The 21,701-nt window shown below is 32.9% G+C and overlaps 1 protein-coding gene across 1 annotated transcript; it reads left to right on the plus strand.

The window, feature by feature from the left end:
• The first annotated feature begins 5,572 nt into the window (after window positions 1-5,572).
• On the plus strand, window positions 5,573-10,853 carry LOC135142152 (uncharacterized). Its single transcript, XM_064073822.1, has 3 exons — window positions 5,573-5,776; window positions 5,849-7,049; window positions 10,789-10,853. The coding sequence occupies exons 1-3, from the start codon at window positions 5,573-5,575 to the stop codon at window positions 10,851-10,853; spliced, it is 1,470 nt and encodes a 489-aa protein (XP_063929892.1).
• Window positions 10,854-21,701: the final 10,848 nt, after the last annotated feature.

Below are 21,701 nucleotides of genomic sequence, written 5' to 3' on the forward strand. Positions count from 1 at the left end.
ATTGAAAGTTGTTTATTAAATGCACAAAATGTTTGTAATTTATTGATATGTCAAATTTGAAAAAAAATGCAATTATTACCAGTGGGACGATTGTGGTCAAAATTCAAAATATCACTAATATAATATATGTATATTTTTTTAGCTTCGAAACATATATTATCTGACATAATACTTCACTAGAAACTGGATCAGTGTGAAAAGTATCATTTGTCCATTTGACTTAGTGATAAATAAATTTTAATTAACAATTTCAAGGTGAACTTTAATTTTTTAAATAATGCAACAGACAGACAGACAAACTATAGCGACAGTCTGACGGAAATGTAAACATTCATGAATAAAACGAAAAAATAACTTCGGGTGATTTTAAGACATTCTATAAGAACAACACATTAACATTTCTACCACGTAAGATTAGATATATTAGATGGACAGCAGAAGACGATTACCAGCAGAATTATTAGACCAAGGATATCCCACACCAAACCTTAATAAGATGCATTCACAGAAATGAGCATGAAGTCGGTCAGAAGCTACCAAATAACCATCACGACATTCTTTTCCCAAACACATATGCAAAACAGCAGTCCCAAACAACAATATATCACCGAATTAGCAAAATAATTTCTGTCATCAAACAGGTGCATCCCCTGATTTAAAATTCAAATGACTCTTCACCAGCAACACCCATCCACATGTAAAGATGGTAAAACCGCTGTCTACACATGTCCTCTCCTTTTCAGTCACCTTGCGTAAACCCATCTGTGGGAAAACTCTTCCTTTTACTCCCTCCGAAGACACGGAAACATCACATTAGACCTCTACAGCAGCCGAAAGAAAAATTACCTCATCTATTCTTCCAGAGTGTACAGTCACTATCACTTTTAATGACCGTCGGCGGAATATTGTTGTGGGTAATGTCCTAGGAAGCGCATGCTGTTCATGTCGTTTTTTATGGCGTTGATGGTTCAGATTTACTTTCACATAGTTTAGTGACCGGCGATTTCCGATATACCACTTTTGCCCCCATATACGCGGAAGCACCGGAGTTCAAGTGTTCCTAACCTCAAAAATAATCAAATGTCAAAAAGAATGGCGCAACTGGTTCGATGATCGGACGCTGCAGCGTTGTGAAACGCCGAGATTGAAGAAATACACTAGTATTTAGAGCGTAACCGTAATGAGAATCTATATAATAAATAATTGCGCAACTGATGTACTGGTTTGAGATGGGTAATTGGTGTATTCCTCGGATTTATGGATGCTAACACGGCACGTACTTACATTGACTCATTTCGACTAAAAGAGACTGTAAACACTGAAATAGTCGAGATTACTAAATTAAAGAAACATGAGTAGCTACTATCGCTCGCCTACCTACATTTGTCATTCGAATTTAATGAAGTTATGCATAACCACTTGGTTAAACAGTGTCATAATCATTATCATAATCTGAAACAATTTGCACAATGAGCTATTCTAATTAATTAGAAGAAACCAGTGTCCCAATTACGTAACTCAGCTCATATGCATTTTAATTCTTGTCGTACTAATTTATCTCACCATTCATCTTTCTTCAACACAAACTGTTGTAATCATCAGTCGTAAAACAACTTTACTAGGTTCGATGATGATAAGTGAGTGCAAACGGATATAAATTTAATTACACAAACTTTCACTTATAACTGTGTAAAAATTAAAATTCAAATTTTATCAGCGTGAGGCGGGAAATTCGAACCCTCGGCTCCACTCGTGACAATTCGGTGATAAGCAGCGCCTCGGCGTCTGGAATAAAAATTAATGATTAATGCGGTTTTATCATTTCAACATGTCTCTGCAACTGGCACCTAATGCACGTTAATAGCGTAATCAGAAGTACATTTGTTCTTGTAATGTTGTCTTAGAAACTTCAATTACGGTTAAGTGGAAAGCACAGAAACAATTAATATAATTGATAAAGTAAAGTATGATTGTTTCCCCATTTCGTGAGTAAAAATGTAAACATTTGTTTATGTCATAGCAATAAATTATTAGATTACTGCAACATGTTGGCTGCAAGGTGCAAATAATATTGACATACTTTTGCTTTAGTAATGAATTGACACAGTGTGGGGTAAATCTGGCGGGTAAGATGTATTACATTTCCAGTATACAAAGCACGTCGAAAGTTTTGAACTGCTGATTTCTATGATTAATGATCAGTTTAACAAAAAATGCTGAAAGTCGATCATAAATGCTATTTATTTATTGTTACAAAGTGTTGTTAGATTTTCGTTGATTTTTTTTTAATTTTTGATTTGGTTTGTAATACGCGGCTTTCATAAATACATCCAAGTGGGCACAGATTTGTTCCGCCTCTTTGAAAGTGAGTAACTACAATGGTAACTTCTAACCATCTCCATAACAACGAAAGTTCAACTGTCCTTATTACTGTGACAGATAATATACTAACCACATTAATTATAACTGTAAAATAGTCTATTAGCCAATAACACGTGACGTCACGCTGTGGCGGGAACTCAGCGTTTGACAAGCGCCGTGAAACTCCATAAGTGACAATGTTAACATTTTCGCATTTTATTTAAAAGTGTGGGTATTTATCTAGAAAATAAACACGTGAATAGCTTCTTTCATATCTTTTCTGTGTATCAGGGTGCTTTTTTTGGCGATTTGAGTTTAAAAATACATAATAAAAATAAAAATACAGAACGCTGTTTTGGTCTGAATTCCTCGTCACCCAAAATACATCCGTGTGTTTTAAGCGGTAAATCGGATATTAATATTTTCGTTTGAGGTTAATTTGACGGGTTTAATTAGTGAAGATGTGTGATTTATTTTTAAACTATGGATAATTGAAGTGATTATGCACGATGTCTTTCCGTCAAAGAGAAAAACAGATACGTACAAAAGTTAAACAATTTAAACGGCGTAGATCCTTATATAATGAGTGCAAGTGATTTTAATTTGTGTTTAGACGATGTCCCTACCATAACAATGAATACCATTCTAAACTTTTTTATTTTTGGAATAAGTAAAATAACCCACAATGAAATTCGTGCATTCAAAAGTCTAGAGGCATTTATTCAGTTTTCTCTTTTTTAAACGACTGTGTCTTTCAACATTACAAGTATTATTAGTGGATTTATTTTGATATCCTAAATTTTGTGATGGAACATAATCAGGGTGGTCCACATTCGACAAATCTGCAGGTTTACCTAAAAGAGCACCAATGTAGTAATTTATTAGGAAACTGTAAATCTAATAGGTAGTTACTGTACCTAAAATAAAATGATCCGAACAAATATAGGAATACTTTACTTTGGCTTCGTTAAATTCACTCGTTTCAAGGCTTTTAACCAAAGCTTCCGCCTTTTTTCCCCATCCTGTATATATTTACCTTTATTGTTGCTAATTGCTGGGAAAGGAAAATAAAATTTGTCCGCATTTCTGGAGCTTCGATTCGCGCAACCCACAACAGCACAAAATTTAGGCATTTTCTCCTAAAATACAAAATATTATAATATTAAGATGTTAGTGTATTTAAAAAACATTGATGTACATTAACACAGAATTAATTTGCAAAACAAATAATATAAGATGCAGCGAAGTTAACTTGTACATCACATTGGAAAACATTATTTTTTAAGGATATTCAAACGTTATGGTGCGTTTTACAGATATCTACACAGTCTAGAAACTGTAACAAACTTACCAAACTATAAAAACACAGTTGACACATTCTCAAATTTAAATGAATTCCGAAAATATTAGCATTGACTCTTATGAGAAAACCGGCTAGTTGTCAAACGCTGCCATCTTGATGACCTCGGATGACGTCAGTGTATTTGGCTAATTATTACTAACCAGTGGCAAATCCGCAACATTTTTACATTGGACAGGTCACATCGTCTGTTTGCTGACTTTGTATGAGAAACTCATTTTAAATATCACACCACAAACTACAAAAATTGCTAGATTATTCTGAAATTTTAAAAGTTATTGTGTGTTCATCCCCCAAAATATTAATTAAGTTGCAAAATAATGTAAATTTCACTTTATATAACTTTATAATTTTACGTACAATGACTGTTCAAACAAAAATTAAGTTCGGACCTTTAAGTTTCGCAGTTTATCTCATAATAAACAAAACACTATTCGACACTTTGGTAAAATATCTAAAGTTAATTATTAAAAAAATGGTCTATCCTGCTTCTTTGAAAAATTATAAAATTTGATTAAAGTTAAAAAAATATAGTGTGCATCAATAAGTATTGCATAAATATTTATGTAAAGGAAAGTAATTGTAACAAAAATCAAGCGGATTCATAAATCACAAATATTTACAGGACTATGTTATTTAATAAAGTTTAAATAGTTTTTATAAAATGTTGAGGTGACATCAGATCAATTTTAGTTAGCGTTTTATCAACTACAATATATTCCTAACATACATTTAAAATTTGACAACAATTGGTCTAGTAGTTTCGGAGATCATCAGTCCAATAAAAATCGCCATAGACAGACCACATACAAACACATAATGGAAATGGGAAATCTATTTGTTTATCCTCTAAGGGCCTTGAAACGTCTAAAAGACATTAAAGTAGCCATTCGCCGAGTGGACCTTATTAGCTAACAATGTGATAATTTTACCTCAAAATTTTGTACAGTAAATGTTGTTTAAATTCCTAAATTAACATTTTTTTATACTCGTGGTTTATGAATCCGCGATTATTTTTTACCGTATACCTCCAGATTTGTTTTGAAGTTTACTTTATGAAGGATGAAGGTCCTACTTTCTGAATGACGACCGTCGTATTTTGTAAATTCAGTGTTCAGAATTTACTTAATATAAAATTTGGACGCTATAGTCTGTGAGCGAACAACACCTTAAAAGGGAGGTAAAGTAGATTTCAACAAAAGGAAAATAATGCAAACAAACGTTATAGAAAGTTTGTAAATTCTGAGAGCCATGCTTTTAATTTAGAATTACTTACAGCAATTACTTCTAAAGCAGTTTATTTTGTTGATTAAATAAAGAACGGTTCAGGTTTCCATTTTTCTGAAATTTTGAAACTACAGTAGGGGAGACCGGGGCTAGTTGGCTACAGGGGTAAGTTGACTCGGTGGCAATAATTAACAAACATCGTAACAGAATTCTTTTAAAATTGCACTGTGTCATGCTGACATCTGCTTCCAACTGTATAAAACTCTATAGCATCGTAGAGTCGGTAAGTTAGAAAACACAGCAACTTCTTTGTGTTTGTAGTCAGTGAGTAAATTTCGTCTTCCTTAGAAAAGTTGCTAAATTTTAAGATCTAACGGTATTTGTTTAAATAATTTTAATCAGGTAAGTAGTTCAAAGTGTTCTCAATGTGATACATTGATACAGTATGCAATAATTTTTCAATTGTTGCTGTAAATTAGTCTTCAATGTAGTAAATACTCCAGGGGTTAGTTGGCTAAGTCATTAAGGGGCTAGTTGACTCATTGAGCCAAGTTATCCCAGGAGGTTTAAAACATAGTCAGGTTTAAAAAACCTTGTTGAAGTGAACATCTTTGATTGGCAGACATGCGTAACTACAAAAGAAAGACACAACGAGCAAATGTTCCACCGGATATTGTAGCACAAGCCGTAAAAATAATCAAAAATGAGAAACGATCAATTAGAAGTGTAGCAAAAGACTTTGATATTCCTCCTAGAACATTAACAAGGTACTGCAAACAAGCCACACTAGGTCACGTTCTTCAGCCTGGTTATAAAAAAGTTAGACAGGTAAGAAATTTTTTAAACACCTAGGTAGGCATATACATACATACATACCTACCCACTCTTCTGCTTCTACAGGTGTTCAGTTTAGAACAAGAAAATAACTTGAAAAAATACTTGCAAAAAGCGTCGGATATTTATTATGGACTCACTCCAAAAGAAGTTCGACAGTTTGCCTTCCAATATGCAACTGCGTTAAAAATAAAAATACCTGAATCTTGGAAAACAAATAAATTAGCAGGAGAAGACTGGCTCTCCGGGTATTTGAAAAGAAATGTGGAGCTTAGCATAAGAAAACCAGAGGCTACCAGCTTGGCAAGAGCTTCAAATTTTAATAGAACAAATGTTAACCGATTTTTAGAAAATTTAAAGACAGTGCTAGATCGTCTTAAGCTTGAGTCCGGGGATATATGGAACATGGACGAGACGGGAATAACGACTGTGCAAAAACCGGACAGAGTGATTGGCCGGCGTGGGTATAAACAAATTGGAAAGATTGTCTCGGCTGAACGAGGAACGTTAGTGACATTGGCTTTAGCAGTTTCCGCAACGGGAAATTCTATTCCACCTTTTTTTATTTTCCCTCGAGTACACTTTAGAGATCACTTTTTAAGAAATGCACCACCAAGCAGTGCAGGAAGTGCAAATCCGTCAGGCTGGATGAACGCCGAACATTTTTTTGCTTTTGTTAAACATTTTGTTAAACATTCAAAAACATCTAGGGAAAGGCCTTCCCTGCTTATATTGGATAACCACGACTCACATCTGTCCATAGATGCTTTAAATTATTGCAAAGAAAATGGAGTCACGGTTTTATCCTTTCCACCTCACTGTAGCCATAAACTACAACCATTAGACAGAAGTGTTTATGGGCCGTTAAAGAAATATGTGAATTCTTCTTGCGATGCATGGATGACCAATCACCCTGGCCATACGATGACTATTTATGACATTCCTGAAATTGTAAACTCTTGTTTGCCTCTTGCTGCTTCTCCTGCTAACATAAAAGCCGGATTTGCAGTAACAGGAATTTTTCCATATAATGCGCATGTGTTTCAAGATGAAGAGTATATGCCTGGATATGTCACAGACAGACCGAACCCAGAAAATGTTCAAGATGTTCCAGCTAACGTGACCATTGAAGAAGATCCAGCTGAAATAAACTTTAGCGAGCCACAACCTGGTCCCTCATCTCGCAGATCTCCATCGAATACCCCCCCACCTCCTACACCAGAAAATATACGACCGCTACCAAAAGCAGCACCAGAAAAGCTAAAAAGTACTAGCAGAAAAAGACGAGTAACAGCCATATTAACAGATACGCAAATTAAAGACACATTAGAAGAAGAGCAGAAAAACAAAAGGAAAAAAAACAATAGTGGAGCCAAAGAAAAAGGAATAAAGAGAAATGTCTTTCAAAAAAAAAAAAAATGAAAAGCGTTAACACTAAGAAGCATATAGTTGCTGACGAGGAAACTGATTCCGATGAAGAAGATACTTTCTGTCTTGTATGTTTAGATAGGTTTTCTAACAGCGCTTCAAAAGAGAAATGGATCCAGTGTACTGAATGCTATATGTGGGCTCATGAAAAGTGCACCGATGGTGATAATCATTATGTGTGCCATAATTGCACATCTGACGAAGATTGACATTTTCAGTCAGTAAATTAGAAAAAAATTTGTGTTTTGCTGTTTTTGCTTTTTTTACCAAAGAATAAACCTTGGTTTTTGTTTTATCTATTAATAAATTTTCTGTGACTTAATTATCTGTCAATTTAGTCATATGCCAACATGCCTCTTAACATGCGCCTACTTGCCCCGACAATGGGGTAATTTGGCGCAATTGCAAGGCGTTTTAAAAAAAATCAAAACAAATTTTTACATAAATGTAGACGTGGTTTAGCAGTGTCTAAATGTTGCTGGATCTTCCACCTTTCTTCTAACACTGATAAACCTTCCATAAATGGTTTCAAAACGGAAATAAAAGATCTAAAGTAAAAAGTGCGCCAACTAACCCCGGTCTCCCCTACTGATATTATAAACATTACACCGCACCTAGATCTCTTTACAAAATTTTGTTATAGAAAAACTCAGTGGAAATACAAGCATAGTATGATTCGTTACTTGTAGTTTAACAGTTCACAGATATTTTATTTTAACATATAGGAGCTGTCATAAAAAATTAAATTCTCAAAATCAAATTTATCGAAAAAGCTGGATACGTTGTATTGTACTTTAGGGGTGAGGGAAGATCTATTTAATACTGTTACGAAATAAACCCATACCCCGCCCCGGTACGACGCCTATGGGTTCTAGTTATGTAGGTCGCCGATGACTCATTATCGCTGACGGCGGTCGGAGAAGAGCTTGGAAGTGGAAGTCGCGAATGGGTGCCCCACCGAAGTCTACAAGCGGTGACGTAGGCGTTTCGAGAAGGACCGCGTGCTGTTTAAATGAGAACCTCCGTCTGGAGCAGTTAGGGTAATCCAGACAATGGGAGAAGTCTAGTCAAATCCATTATTCAGTCAATCGAGTCCACGAGAATACGTCAAGTTGCGCCGGAATTATTTTCTACATAATCACTGTGTAATAATAATAATAATCAGTCTTGTAATTCGAGTTATTAAGAAATACATTGTTGCGTTTTACCCACGCCGATTTTAATCACTCGTACATCGTAAAAATACCTTAGACCAATTTTTCAAACATAAAACCCTATCATTTTCAAACTTGTCTGAAATTAATAATTAAGCTTTCTTTAGTACCAGTAACTAATAATATTTTCAAAAAAACGATTATAACCCCAAATATAAGTATGTGACATTTTAAATATAAATAAATTTTACTTTGAGATAAGTTCGAAATTTCACCTCAAATTCCAAGATATCACATTTGAATAATATGATAAAAGTGACAGTTTATAAATTTAATCATCCTGTAGAAAAAATACAAATCTGTAAAAATATAGGTACAGGCTTTCTATTTAAAAAGTACAACTTACGTATCACCTTGTATGTTTGAAAATATTTCTAACCTTTAGCCCTAAAGACGTCAAAGAGTGTTTTCAATAGTAGACGATATTCTTATTATTACTACTACAAATGCGTTGTTTTCCGCAACCAGGCAGTTGAAACACTCTGTATATTGTTTTTTGAAAAAATATTTTTTAAACATAAGCTGAGAAAGTATGATAATAGGGTACATCCGAGGATTGGCTGCTTTCATGTTTTTTCGACATTTCATGACCCCTAGAGTACGGAAAAATAGGTCTTCCGTTTCGGTCTGCCTGTCTGTCGCCTGTGTCAATTTTAATTGCACAGATAATTTTCGGAACTACCGGACCGATTATTATTTGTCTAATCATTCCTTCTCATCAATGTGATGACGTCCCCTCAAAATGTTTCATATCAAATACTATTTAATTTGTACTCCTATAAAATAGCAGACTTCTGTACTGTATATGAATTCGCCTTGAAGACTGTGAATTTTTCTGAATGTTTGACATCAGGTGCCAGGGAAATTCTGTCTAAATAAATTTGGACCATTTTTTTTTAGGTCTAGTGTGTTTTGTATTTTCTAGTTAGTTATAACATTAACATCAACTTATTTAGTGTATAAAAGAAAACATACTGTGTATTGTATATGTATATTAATAAATTTAATAAAATCTTTTACTAAAAAAACTATATGGCGATAAGACTCCTAAAACAAAAAATCTATTTAAATATGCGTATATCATATAGGCGCTCTGATTATTTTTCATCTTTTCACAATTTGACAATTTTGTTATTTTCTTGTGTTTTTACTTGCTGAGCGTAAGCGAAACATTTTCTCGACTTTTCATGACCCTTGGAGTACGAATAAATAGGTCTCCCGTTTCCGTCGGTCTGTTCGTCTGTCCTTCTATCCGTCTGTCTGTCTGCCGTCCCGGATTTTTATTAGACAGATAATCTCCGAAAGTACTGGGCCGATTGTTATCAATTTTTTTATTTCTGTTAGGAATATCATGTAGATGGTAAAACGCTAACCATAATTTGTCTAATCATCCCCACCAATAATGTGATAAAGTATGAAAACTTAGATAGTATGTGGGTTTTAAATTGTATAAAATAATGTAGTCCTACACATGTAATTTATGACTCGGCATTGAGTTTTTACCCGAAAGGTCCAGATCAAAATCAAAATCATAAAACAACATTTTGCAATATAATTTTGAATCTCAATTTACTCAGGAACTACAAAACCGAATGCTTTGAAACCTTGCAGATGTTTTAAAGTTATGATAAGCATGGTAAATTTTTGATCAAAATGTATTTGCTCATCGCCCCTAAAAAATTGATGACGACGTCACCTCAAAATTTTCTTGAGTAAATCCTATCTTAAATGTGCAAAATATGATGACTCTATACTTATAATTTATCACTCCATTAATATTTTTTAGATTTGCTTATACAGAGTGACTCAAAAAAATTATTGGAATAGCCAAATTATTTTATTGAATTAATCAAGAATTGCAAAACTGAATACTTTGTAATGCTGCAGACATTTTAAAATTATTGTAAGCAGGGTAAATTGGTAATCAAAATATATCTGTTTATTGCCCCCAAAAAATTGATGACGTTATCTCAAAATTTTACCGAATAAATTCTACCCAAAATGTGCAAAATATGATGAGTTTGTGATTCATCACTTCATTCATATTTTTTATTGATCAAATTAAGAACGAGTCACCCCATTTTCCCGAAAATGTGAAAATACAAACGTCTCTATTTAACAAAAAATTATAATAATGATTTTCATGACACTTTGTCGATTGTAGCCTACTACTAGTTTTGATCCTCTGTTTTGAGGGGACGAACTCATTCAAATGAAACTAATTTCTGCGTGACATTCTTCCGATATAAAAACATAAACACTTTCAAGTTATTTTTCTTGTCGAGGATAAGCTAAGGACGTACAGTAATTGTCCATCTGGCAATTTGGTACTTTCATATTTTCTCGATATTCCATAACCCCTAGACAAGGCCGTAGCTAGGAGGAGTCTAGAAGATGCTAAGGCTCCCCTAGATCTAGACAAGTTATAATTAACCAAATATAAATTACAACATCGAAAATCAAAATAAAATGTAGTGTTTTATTCAATAAGCGGGAAGTCAGAGCAATAAGAAAGTCTGGACCGTTGGCATTGTGATCTGGTTATTGCAGTTCGTAGAAAACATCTTTTAGTTTAGTTTCTGTTTCACTCTCACGTCTACAGATTGATAAGTGTTATCACTATTTGTCTTAAATTATGAGTACCATAAATGATTTTCAGTTCAATCTTCAGTCGCACCTAACATTAGATACTTACATATTTTTATTTTAGCTTATAATGGTTGCCATAAAAAACAATAAAATTCGCAAAATCAAATCTTTTAACTTTTCTGGATTTGGCAAGCTGTACTTTATGGGTGAGGGAAGTTCTGTAGAAGTAATCTTTGACCAATTTTTTAATATATTTTGTATTTTCCTATCCTCTTGTGTTGAAGTTTGACGTTTTAAAAAGCGATTTTATGTTTTTTCTTTATTTAGGTACTACTAATATCTTCATTATTCTGTTGTTGCTACAATTTTCTTATTCAGTTCTTTGAAACTGAACATAATTTTGAAAGTGTACGATATGAGAAGCAAAAAACTTAACCTCAGTTTTAGTTTAACAAATTTGTCGTTAAAAATTTGTCACATTCATCGAGTTAAATAAATTAAGAACTGATTATATTGAAAACTGTGTTTTACATTTTTTTCTAATCTCTAAAGAACTTCTATGTGTACAATTTAAGTTCTGTTTTTTAAAGAGTCTTTTCGTACATTGTTGATAATTTGAGACAGTAAATTCAGTATCAGAATCTTCGTCTTTTCGCACTTTTAGGTCAAGGATTTTTTTTCTAAAACTCTTACACAGTACATGTTTTTTATCCTAATCTTTGAGATTTTGTAATTATTAGATATTTGTAGGTATGCATCGAGTACATATTTATAAAAATAATAATTTCTGTTAACATTTACAGCTTAACCCTTCGATTGTTCAAACTGGAATCCCAAACTGAAAAGAACTAAAAACCTTAATCGAAAATTGATTAACCCATTTTAGGTGCATTCCAGCAAACGTCTTAATAACCATCATCGTAAATCTCATACCTAATAAAATTGACACCAACGCTTCTAGCTTCTGCTAATAGATTAAGATTAGATATTTGCTTCACGACCATAAACATGTTCGACACGAAAACTGATTTAAAACGCTCGTTCTCATGCAAATTTCCATAATACATATGTTTAAATATGGAAAGAAGCGATGCAAATTCACAAGATTTCGCACTTTCAAGCAAATACATTTAACACTCCGTACTAAAGTGTCTCAACTATTCCGACTTTGAGTATCAATCTGCAAATAATCATACAGCATCGTCAAAATAACCGTCTTGCGTAAATTTATTTACGAATTACGACAAACCTTAGAGAAATTTATCCTCACCGCGGAAAGAAAGTTCGGAAGTATGTGTAAAATTTGCATACCAAACGATTAACAATCATTGAGTGTCAGTTAGACAATTTTGGAATTCTTCCCCGATCATGACTCTATTAGACCATCCGCTCTCCGTATTTACCAAATCCCGTGATTGATGGCACCAGCGTTGACTTTCGCAAATCCGCCGTTAATGTTAATCAGGAACTGCACTCCATTATAATAAAACAATCTCTTTGTCCACTCCAGTTCCCAAAAAAGATTAACATGATTGATGGTTTGAAGTACCAGGGAAGAAATTAAAACGAGAAAGTGACGGTCGATCTAATCAGAGGTACTTACGGTTTTATTTGGCTGCAATTAGGGGAGTGTGGGAAAGAATGTGTTAATTCGCTGGTGTAATTGTTACATATTGGTTACGGCGTTCAGGTACGCCCATTTCCTGTGGTCTGAGGCGCCGCGTTTCCGTTGGAAAAAATGGTACCGAAGGTACGACTGACATAATCAGACTGATGTAACGGTTTTTTCAGAGGGTTTGAGGTTTCTTTGTTTTAGGACAAAAGTTACGCACTGAAAGGTACTACGGAGGAATATTATCTAGTTAAGTTGAACGCCGGAAGTCGTAAATAGACGTCTTGTTGGGGTACTAAATGTTAATCTGTATCTTTGTTTTTATTATAATGTTAAGTACGCTTTCCAGTGAGACTTTCTGGAGTAGAATGGGAAAAGGAAAGTAGGTGCCGGACCTGTATTTTAAAATGTACAAGTAATATTATTTATTGTGGGTGATTTTAGTAGTACAATTCCAGAATTAAAGTAAGTGTACGTGTAATTTACTACAGTATTTACATAATTTTGATTTCATAGGCAATAACTAATAATAGTCTGTGTAAATTTTATGTCAATTGAATTAATTGACCCGAGCATCAGTGCGTACTCACAGTGCTTGAAGATTGTGGATAAGGTCAAATTTTGCAAATTATGTGTGTACAAGATGTAAATAAAAATATATGTAAGTGAAACTTACATTCTTGAAAATTTACGTAAAACTTCTTCTGTAAATTTGACATCTTGCTATCACAATGTCAACAATTTATAATTAATTGTTACTGAGGCGGAGAAATAAGCTAATAAGCGGCCGACATTTTTTTTTACAACAAATTATTTTAGCAAAAAGTAAAAGTTGAAAGAGGCAACATTTGCACAGGCTGTTCCAAAGTTCTAGTAACGGAAATTTATCGTAAACTATTGAAACAATTCTTTGACGCAGTCTAAAAGATCTCATTTAGGCTTATAATTTTTTTTTGTGAAACATCCTGTAGAATTTTACAAATTCATATTTATTTATGAAAGAGACAAACATTTTTTGACCAAGATTTTTCAAGAAAAAAAGAGGAAAATATGGTCATATTTAAAAATTCATAGCTGTATTATGTGAAAAAATACATAACAAAAATGTGTCGTTCTTGGAGTGAGCTGTTCTTGATTCATTCATTTTTTTGAGTCACTCGGTACAAGCAATTCTAAAAAATATGAATGCAATGATAAATCACAAGTATAGATTCATTATATTTTGGGCATTTTCGTTGGGATTTATTCGGCAAAATTTTGAGATGACGTCATTATTTTTGGGGGGGATAAGAAGAGATATTTTGATCAAAAAGTTTCCATGTTTACAAAAATCTGGATGTCTAAAAACTCAAGACGGATTCATAAACTACACATACCAGAGTATGTTATTTTATACAGTTTAAAACTCATTATTATGTTCAATTTTGAGGAGACGTCATTACAATGTTTGTGGGGATGATTAGACTTTTTACCATACATGATATTCATGATATAGTAAAGTAGTAGTTTCGGAGATTATTTGTCTAATAAAAATCCGAACAGACGGCAGACAGACGGACAGACAGACAGACAGACGGAAACGGGGATAGATTTTTTTCGTACTCTAGGGGCTATGACCCATTGGGAAAAAGTGAAAATAGCTAGTCGCCAATGGACCCCAAAAAAAAACTACTAGGTTAAACCTCAGTAAATTTAGTATCGCAAGAAAATTTACCTAGAGATGAACCCGAAAATTTTTCAAAATACATAATAGTCTTCTAGTTGAAAAATATCAAAACACTGACATTTTGAAAATTTAATCACATTGTACACTCCTCAAAAATTTAGATCACTGTAGCATACAACAACATACATACAACTTAACTAACACAGCAAAATATAACACTAAAAGAAAATTTATTGTAACTATTTTAAACACAAGTAACTTGTGGTAAGGTTTAAGAAGAAGATCGCATAAAGTATTTATTTATTTATTTTTTGACTTTAAAAATTTAAATTTGGTCCATATGTTTTGGATAGAAATATACAGTTAAGAGTGCTTGCAGATTTTTACTTTTCGAGTGATAAAACTATGGGAAGTACTATAATAGACACTATACTACTACTTTAATAGATAATTTCGAACAACGTTTAATTTCTTGGTGTCTCATAGCTTCTAGAATACAAAGAAAATGCACACTTTCCATTTCCGATTTCCGCTCTACTGAATTTTTACTTCCCGAGCGTAAGCGAACGAATCATTGTCATAGGGTCCATCTAGCGACTGACTACTTTCATGTTTTCCCCGCGTTTCATGATCGCTAAAGTACAAAAAAAAATGGTTCCGGTTTTCCTTTGTGTGTCGTCTGTCTGTCGTCGTGCCGTTTTTTTTTAGAGAGACAGTCTTCGAAACTACCGAACCGATTGTTGTCAAATTTTATATGAATGTTAGGAATATTGTGTAGATGGTACTGTGGTTTATATATCCGTGTTGAGTTTTTGCTTTAGAAATACACATTCATAGGAAAAAAATAAAAATTGTACAACAATGTTGTGCAATTTAACTTTGAAACTGCAAAACCAAATACTGTGAATCTTGCAAACGTTTCAAAATTAACATAAGCACGAGAAATCGTTAATCACAATTTATTCATTTATCCTTTCCCAAAAAGACTGATAAAATCTTTTCAAAAATGTTGACGAGTAGATCTTATCCAAAATGTGCAAAATATTTAGTTTATCAATGCATTCATACTTTTTAAAATTACTTATACAGGATGATTAGAAAAAAAATATGAATGAGGCAGTCTATTTTATTGATCAAATCAAGAACTGCCCACACCGTTTTCTTGAAAATTTGAGTATACAGTACTTTTATTATTAGTATTACATCCACCTATTCAAAGCGATCCTCGTGTTCTTGCTAAAATATTGATGACCTAACCACAAAATTATGCACCGGAAAACTCACTTGAAACACACGCATAGCATGTTTTTTTACCTGTACTTCAACAGTCCACACATCTATATTTTAACTTGCAGCGGTTATCATAATAAAATAAAATTCGCAAACTTCAATTATTTTATAATTTTTTCGCCTGTACTTCAAGGGCGAGGCAAGTTCTATATAAATAACTTCCTAGCATTTTTTTTAGGTTTCATGAAAGACGACATAGATCAATATAAAGTTTTAGGTCACCTTAAGATCGTTGTTTTGCTGAAATGAATAAAAGCAAAGGTATAGGTCGAAATTCTATAAAAATCAATGGCAGGAACTGAGTACCTCTTGACTTCCGTGGCTTAAATTAGAGTACAAAAACGCAAGTTTTTCAGTCTGTCAGTTCTGTTAAAAATTTTTTGGATAGATAATCTCGGAACCGATCAACCTGGAATTTTAAACCGCCTTAAGGCTGTTGTTACGCTGACATAGACCAGTAAGAATAGTAATGAATTAATGATTAAAGCCCCGTAAAAACAACTGTAAAGCGATGGCTTGTCTGGTTGGCTACGTAAAAAATTATTGCTACTTTACTGTATACAGTCGTTATGTCGTAATTATTTTTTAAAATTGAACATAAGGGAAGGCTCTGGAAACAAAAGATGCGAAAAACGTAGGGCGTAGTTTAATTAGTTTAACCACAATTTGTGTCGCAAATGACGCAAATTACATAAAAAATAATTAAACTACTGAAAATTTATCAAAATTGTATTACATTTAACCCTAACATTTTAAGCAATTTAGATTCTCATTATTGCAAAAATTAATATTTTGTTTTCGCAAGTGAGCGTCAAATTGACGCATAATACCTAAAAGTAACAAATTTTTAATGATTTTTCTCAGATTTGTGAACTTATGACCGCTGAATTAGCGCACATTAACACACAATTCCAACTATGAAATCAAAACTATCGAAAAGTGAAATCAGATATTATCATACTTACTTCTTGTCAATCCGGAACTGAAACAAATGATAAATTGGATATTTCACAAGTTATTTGCGTAAAGTTAGAGAGAATATGACCCCACGCAAGAGGTCTTCGAAAAAAATGCTTCACTGAAATAATTAATTTTAAAAGTTATTAAACAGTGACAATTTTTGACATTATAAAATATTTAAAGCAAGTAGTCGACGTTTTGATCGAGGTAAGAGAACCTGAAAGATCTGGTTTACAACGTAACAAAGTAAGCCAAAAACCCCGAAAGCTATAACAACTCTATTATAAATAAAGTAGGTTTAGAATTTGACATCGATGATGTCATTAAACAGTGAGTCTGTAGCTCACGATTTCATAAAATTAGTTCATTGTTTCAGTGAAAATGCGTGGGCACAACCAAAGATTCAAGACACAAATGCTAATTCGTATTTTAACGTTATTAGACAGATTATCTCCGAAACTACTGAACGGAATTTATGAATCCGCCTTCATTTTTTTAACTTAATTCTTCATTTTTTTAACTTAATTACTTTACAAAAGTTTTTTTGTGCAACATTTTCCACATCGCATTCGAGTGGGTGCGTTGATGGATTCTCGGACTAGTGCTCGGCCCCGCGTGGGTTCGAATTCCACGCTCACCCAGGGTATTATATATATATATATATTTTTACTTATAGGGCAAAATAAAATTTTATAATTATATTAAAAAGCATCTTACGTAGGTAAATGATGATGATTGATGATGAATAAATTTGATGATACAGATTTTTATAGAGTGAGTAATTTTCTACTAAAATTAAAGCTGAGAAATATTCAGACATCCTTCGGGAAATACAGGTACAAAAATATGGATAAAGAAAACTTATACAAGGATGAATTGAAAAAGCTTTTTTTACAGGTAATGCAGAAAGAAGAATTTATAGTCTTGTTCAACATATTAGAAAAATAGAATGTTTGCTATGCTATTTACTTACAATATTTGATTTGAACTACGTATCCTTAAAATTTAAATAAAAGGTGCATTCCCGTATAACTTTTGTAACATATATAGCCAAAAGTCAACATCCGACAAATGTGTACTTTTATGTTTTCTCAACGTTTAATGAAACTAAAGTATGAAAAATAAGTCTCCCGTTTCCATCTGTTGCGTCGATATTTATTGTACCGATCATTTGATAAACTACCGGACCGATCGCTGTCAAATTTTATATGTATGTACGTTGATCAAAATGTGGCTAATCATACCCAGCAACAACTTGAAAATGCTACTTAAATTTTATAAATAACATACTCCTGTATTTGTGGTTTATGAAACCGCGTTGAGTTGTTACCCCAAGCATTCACATTTTGCCAAAAAAAAAAACAAATTATATAATAATAACATTTGATAATCGTTACGATCGAATGGTGATCGCGTATTAATAATGCGGAGGTCGTTGGTTCGATCTCTTCATGGGCCACTTCTTTTCTTACACTGCGACTGGTATTATCTGTTTTTTAAATTATAGGAATTATCATAAAATAAATGAAATTTCGTAGACTCAAATTTTATAATGATTGGGTTTTTAATAATAATAATAATTTATTTCCGACGGTAATACACCATGTAACTAATTATGAATTAACTATATTACTTTTAATTTCCTAATTAGGAACTTAAAGAAATTCAGCATACTCAAGTTTTTCAAATCTCAACACAGGTAACTGCTTATTTTCTACCGACAAACTGTCTTTTTACCGCAACCTTATAATCACGAAACTCACTGATATAACAATTTATTATTTTTTATTCCCCGAGCGTAAGCGAAGGAAGTATTGTAATCGACTCCATGGGAGACTTTCATGTTTTTCTTGGTTAATTCTCCCCATCAACAACTTGATGTCTACCTTGATTTTGTTTTTTTATTGGAGTTTTAACTTCTTTCTTTTCATATTATACAACACGTATACGACTAGCGCCGGAATACGATGTCGAGTTCGATACCGACACCGACACCGACACCGGTCTGAACTAAGTCTGAACATAGGCATGTAACGCCGCGCTATAGAAAGAGAGGGAGAAATAAACTATTTAATAAACTATTTAATACAATGTGTTAGTTTGAGTGTTCCAACGACTAAATTAGGTATAACAATTGATGCCGTTGTCACACGCTTTTTTACTCATTTAAGAACTGATATTATCACTCATTTTAGTCACCATCATAGGCCACTAATAACTGTATTATATGATAGGGATAAACAGTAATTAGTATTTTAAATCGAATAAGTTATAAATACTGCTCTAACATTTGTAAATATTTACTTTTTACTTTAGTTGATAAATTACACATTGTATTTTAATTTTTTTATACAATATTATTATAATAATTAATTATAATATTTATATATGATAAATAAATAAAAATAAAATATATTTTATAATAAACAACAATTGATAATACATGGATATATACTTTAATTTACCCAATCATTATCATTAATCATCATTTTGTCAAAAAATACAAATGCAACATATTTTTGGCTTTTATATTATTTAAGAGAAAATTAATGTTTCCCTGGGTCGACGCACTCTTTTTTTATTATTGTATTTCTTTATTTTTTAATTCGTTTGTTTTTTAGTGATATAGTAAGAAGCAGCTGAGTGGTACAGTCGAGGCCATTAATAATGACTGCCTACCGTAGCCATGGTCCTACCTATGGACTGCCGAAATTACCCGAGCCCTTAGAGAAAACTGAATTTTAATAAATCCAGGTCTGTGTTTGCAGTTATAAACCAACCTTGTCTTTCTCCAACCGTTCGGATACTTTCGGCAGTCGCTAGGACTGGGAGGCGGTCATTATTAATGGCCTCGACTGTACCGCACTCGCTTCGGGAATTGAAGCTGGCAATCGGCATTCCTTTTTTTTTTCTTTACATTTAATAATAATAAAATAATAATTATAATAACAGCTTGTCTAAAATTATATTTGGTCCGTTTTGCTCCATTATAACTTAATTAATTAAGTTAGTTCTTTTTTCTGTTGCTAGGAGACAAAATCAATTAAATGACATTTTCTTTTAACGTAGATGCTTGTTATCAGAACGTGGATCGAATTATTTTGAAGTATAAATATAAACAGCAGAAATTTCGTATACTGAGACAGTGAGAAAATATGTTTTTTTGTTGGTTATCCCTTTCAAATATATTTCATATTGTCCGCATTTGTGCGAACTGCACATTCTTGGAACTTGTGCAATGCAGTGGCTGCAGGGGTATTATTTTCGCCATTGGTTTTTACTTTATAGAGGTGATCACAAAACAAAAATCGTAAATTAAAATATTATATTACAATTTAAAAAAAAAAACCTAAATTTGTTATTAATTACATATTATTAAAATGTCATAACCTAACTATTTTTAAGCTTTTGAAAGTGGCATAGCAGAACATTTGTATTAGTTCGGCAATAGCAGGCCAAGAAACAAGAAAATTCTCTCAAAATTGATTAATTCTATTGCCAACTCAAACAGTAATTGTTGATCACCCTGTATTTTCTTAAAATAACTAATGAATCTATAGTCTATATAGTAATTCTTGTATTTGTTTTTTATTTGTACCATAAGAAGCCAGTGTTGATTGCTAATTTCTTTCGAAACATCTAACGAAGTAGAAGAAAACTGGTCTAAAGCTATTCAGACAGAACTTCCCGCACCACTGAAGCATAGTCAAACAAATCCAATTTCTACCATAAATGATACAATTTGATTGTGCAACAGTACTTTTGAGACATCACAAGCGTTTAGCATATTTTCAGATGACGTCACCAGGTTTTCGCAAGGCATAAACAGTTAAATTTTATTTACTATGTTTACGAAAACCTTAAAACATCTGCAAGATTTCAAGGCAAAGAAAAAGACAACATTAACACAAACGGTTTACTAAGAAAGATTAATAATAATAATTTATAAAGCAAACAAAAACACAAAAAGTCCAAATTGCATAAGCGAAGAAAATGATGACATGACTCGTCTACAGAACAAAAATTACAAAACCTTTGAACCAACTTAAAACTGCAAGCCATCACGAAGGTAAGTAAAAGGCATTTTTGCAACAATCATGAGTCACCATTACTTAGTACAATTTAACAGAACAAAAAATAATTAAGCCCAAAGGTAGATTTGTCATAACCCCATTGAGTTAATCGTAAATTATCTTAAATGTCAAAGCAATAAATTGATATTTACTTATATTATAAGGGATAATGCTACTTCAAATTTTGGATTAACACAATTCACAAAATCTTTATTGCTGACTATACACAGGCATCGCAACATTTGCATATTACGATTTCACCACCGGTTGTAATTTATTTTTACGGTTCCTTAACCTTTATTGTATCATTACAATGTCATTGTCAAACAAACACCGATATTAAAACCAACCTACCATAAAAGCTTTACTACCTGAAATTAATGCAGCATACTTTTCATTATAATGAGGCACTAGTCGAGATGGAACTTTGGCAAGTAATAATTAAGATGACTAAAACCGCTGTATTCATATTTACAGTGAAAATAATAACAGCATACAGAAACGAGTACAGACAAATGAAAAAAGATATCATCCGTAATAGCTGCATAGAATTAGTCGTTACACTCCACTTACTTGTAATGTTCGTTACGTTAAAACGAAACCGAAAGTGTTAATGAGAAGCATTTAATATTCATTATCTCCAGCTCAAACGACTGCATAATGAGCACAACCACAACGCAGCATAAACGCGCTCATTATAACACAATAATTAGTAGGACCGAAATTTTGGACTCTTCATTAGCGCACAAATTACACAATTTTTAACCTAATTGGCCTAGAAATGAAAAAATGGTCAAGAAAGCTCCACGGCTGACTTCCTCCGACGAAAGTGACCCACCCGTGACCCACGTAATCGTAATTCTGGCGCTCGTAGTCGCTTTATTACCCTCGATCTATAAAAAAAATTTCGTAATTCGACCTCCTAAATCCGAAGATGTGACATTTCAGAATTCAACTCGAGCGACTGCACTTTCCCTCTCGAAGAGAAAATCCAGGGTAGAAAATCTGAGAGGTCAGTAGCAATAAATTCGATTAGAAAGAGGATGGATAAGCAATCGATTAATAAATTAACGGGAAGCTGCAAACA

The sequence above is a fragment of the Zophobas morio genome, unplaced genomic scaffold, assembly GCF_036711695.1.
Source record: "Zophobas morio isolate AGI-343-1 ecotype UQ-CSIRO unplaced genomic scaffold, CSIRO_AGI_Zmor_V1 ptg000046l, whole genome shotgun sequence".
Lineage (NCBI taxonomy): Eukaryota > Metazoa > Arthropoda > Insecta > Coleoptera > Tenebrionidae > Zophobas > Zophobas morio.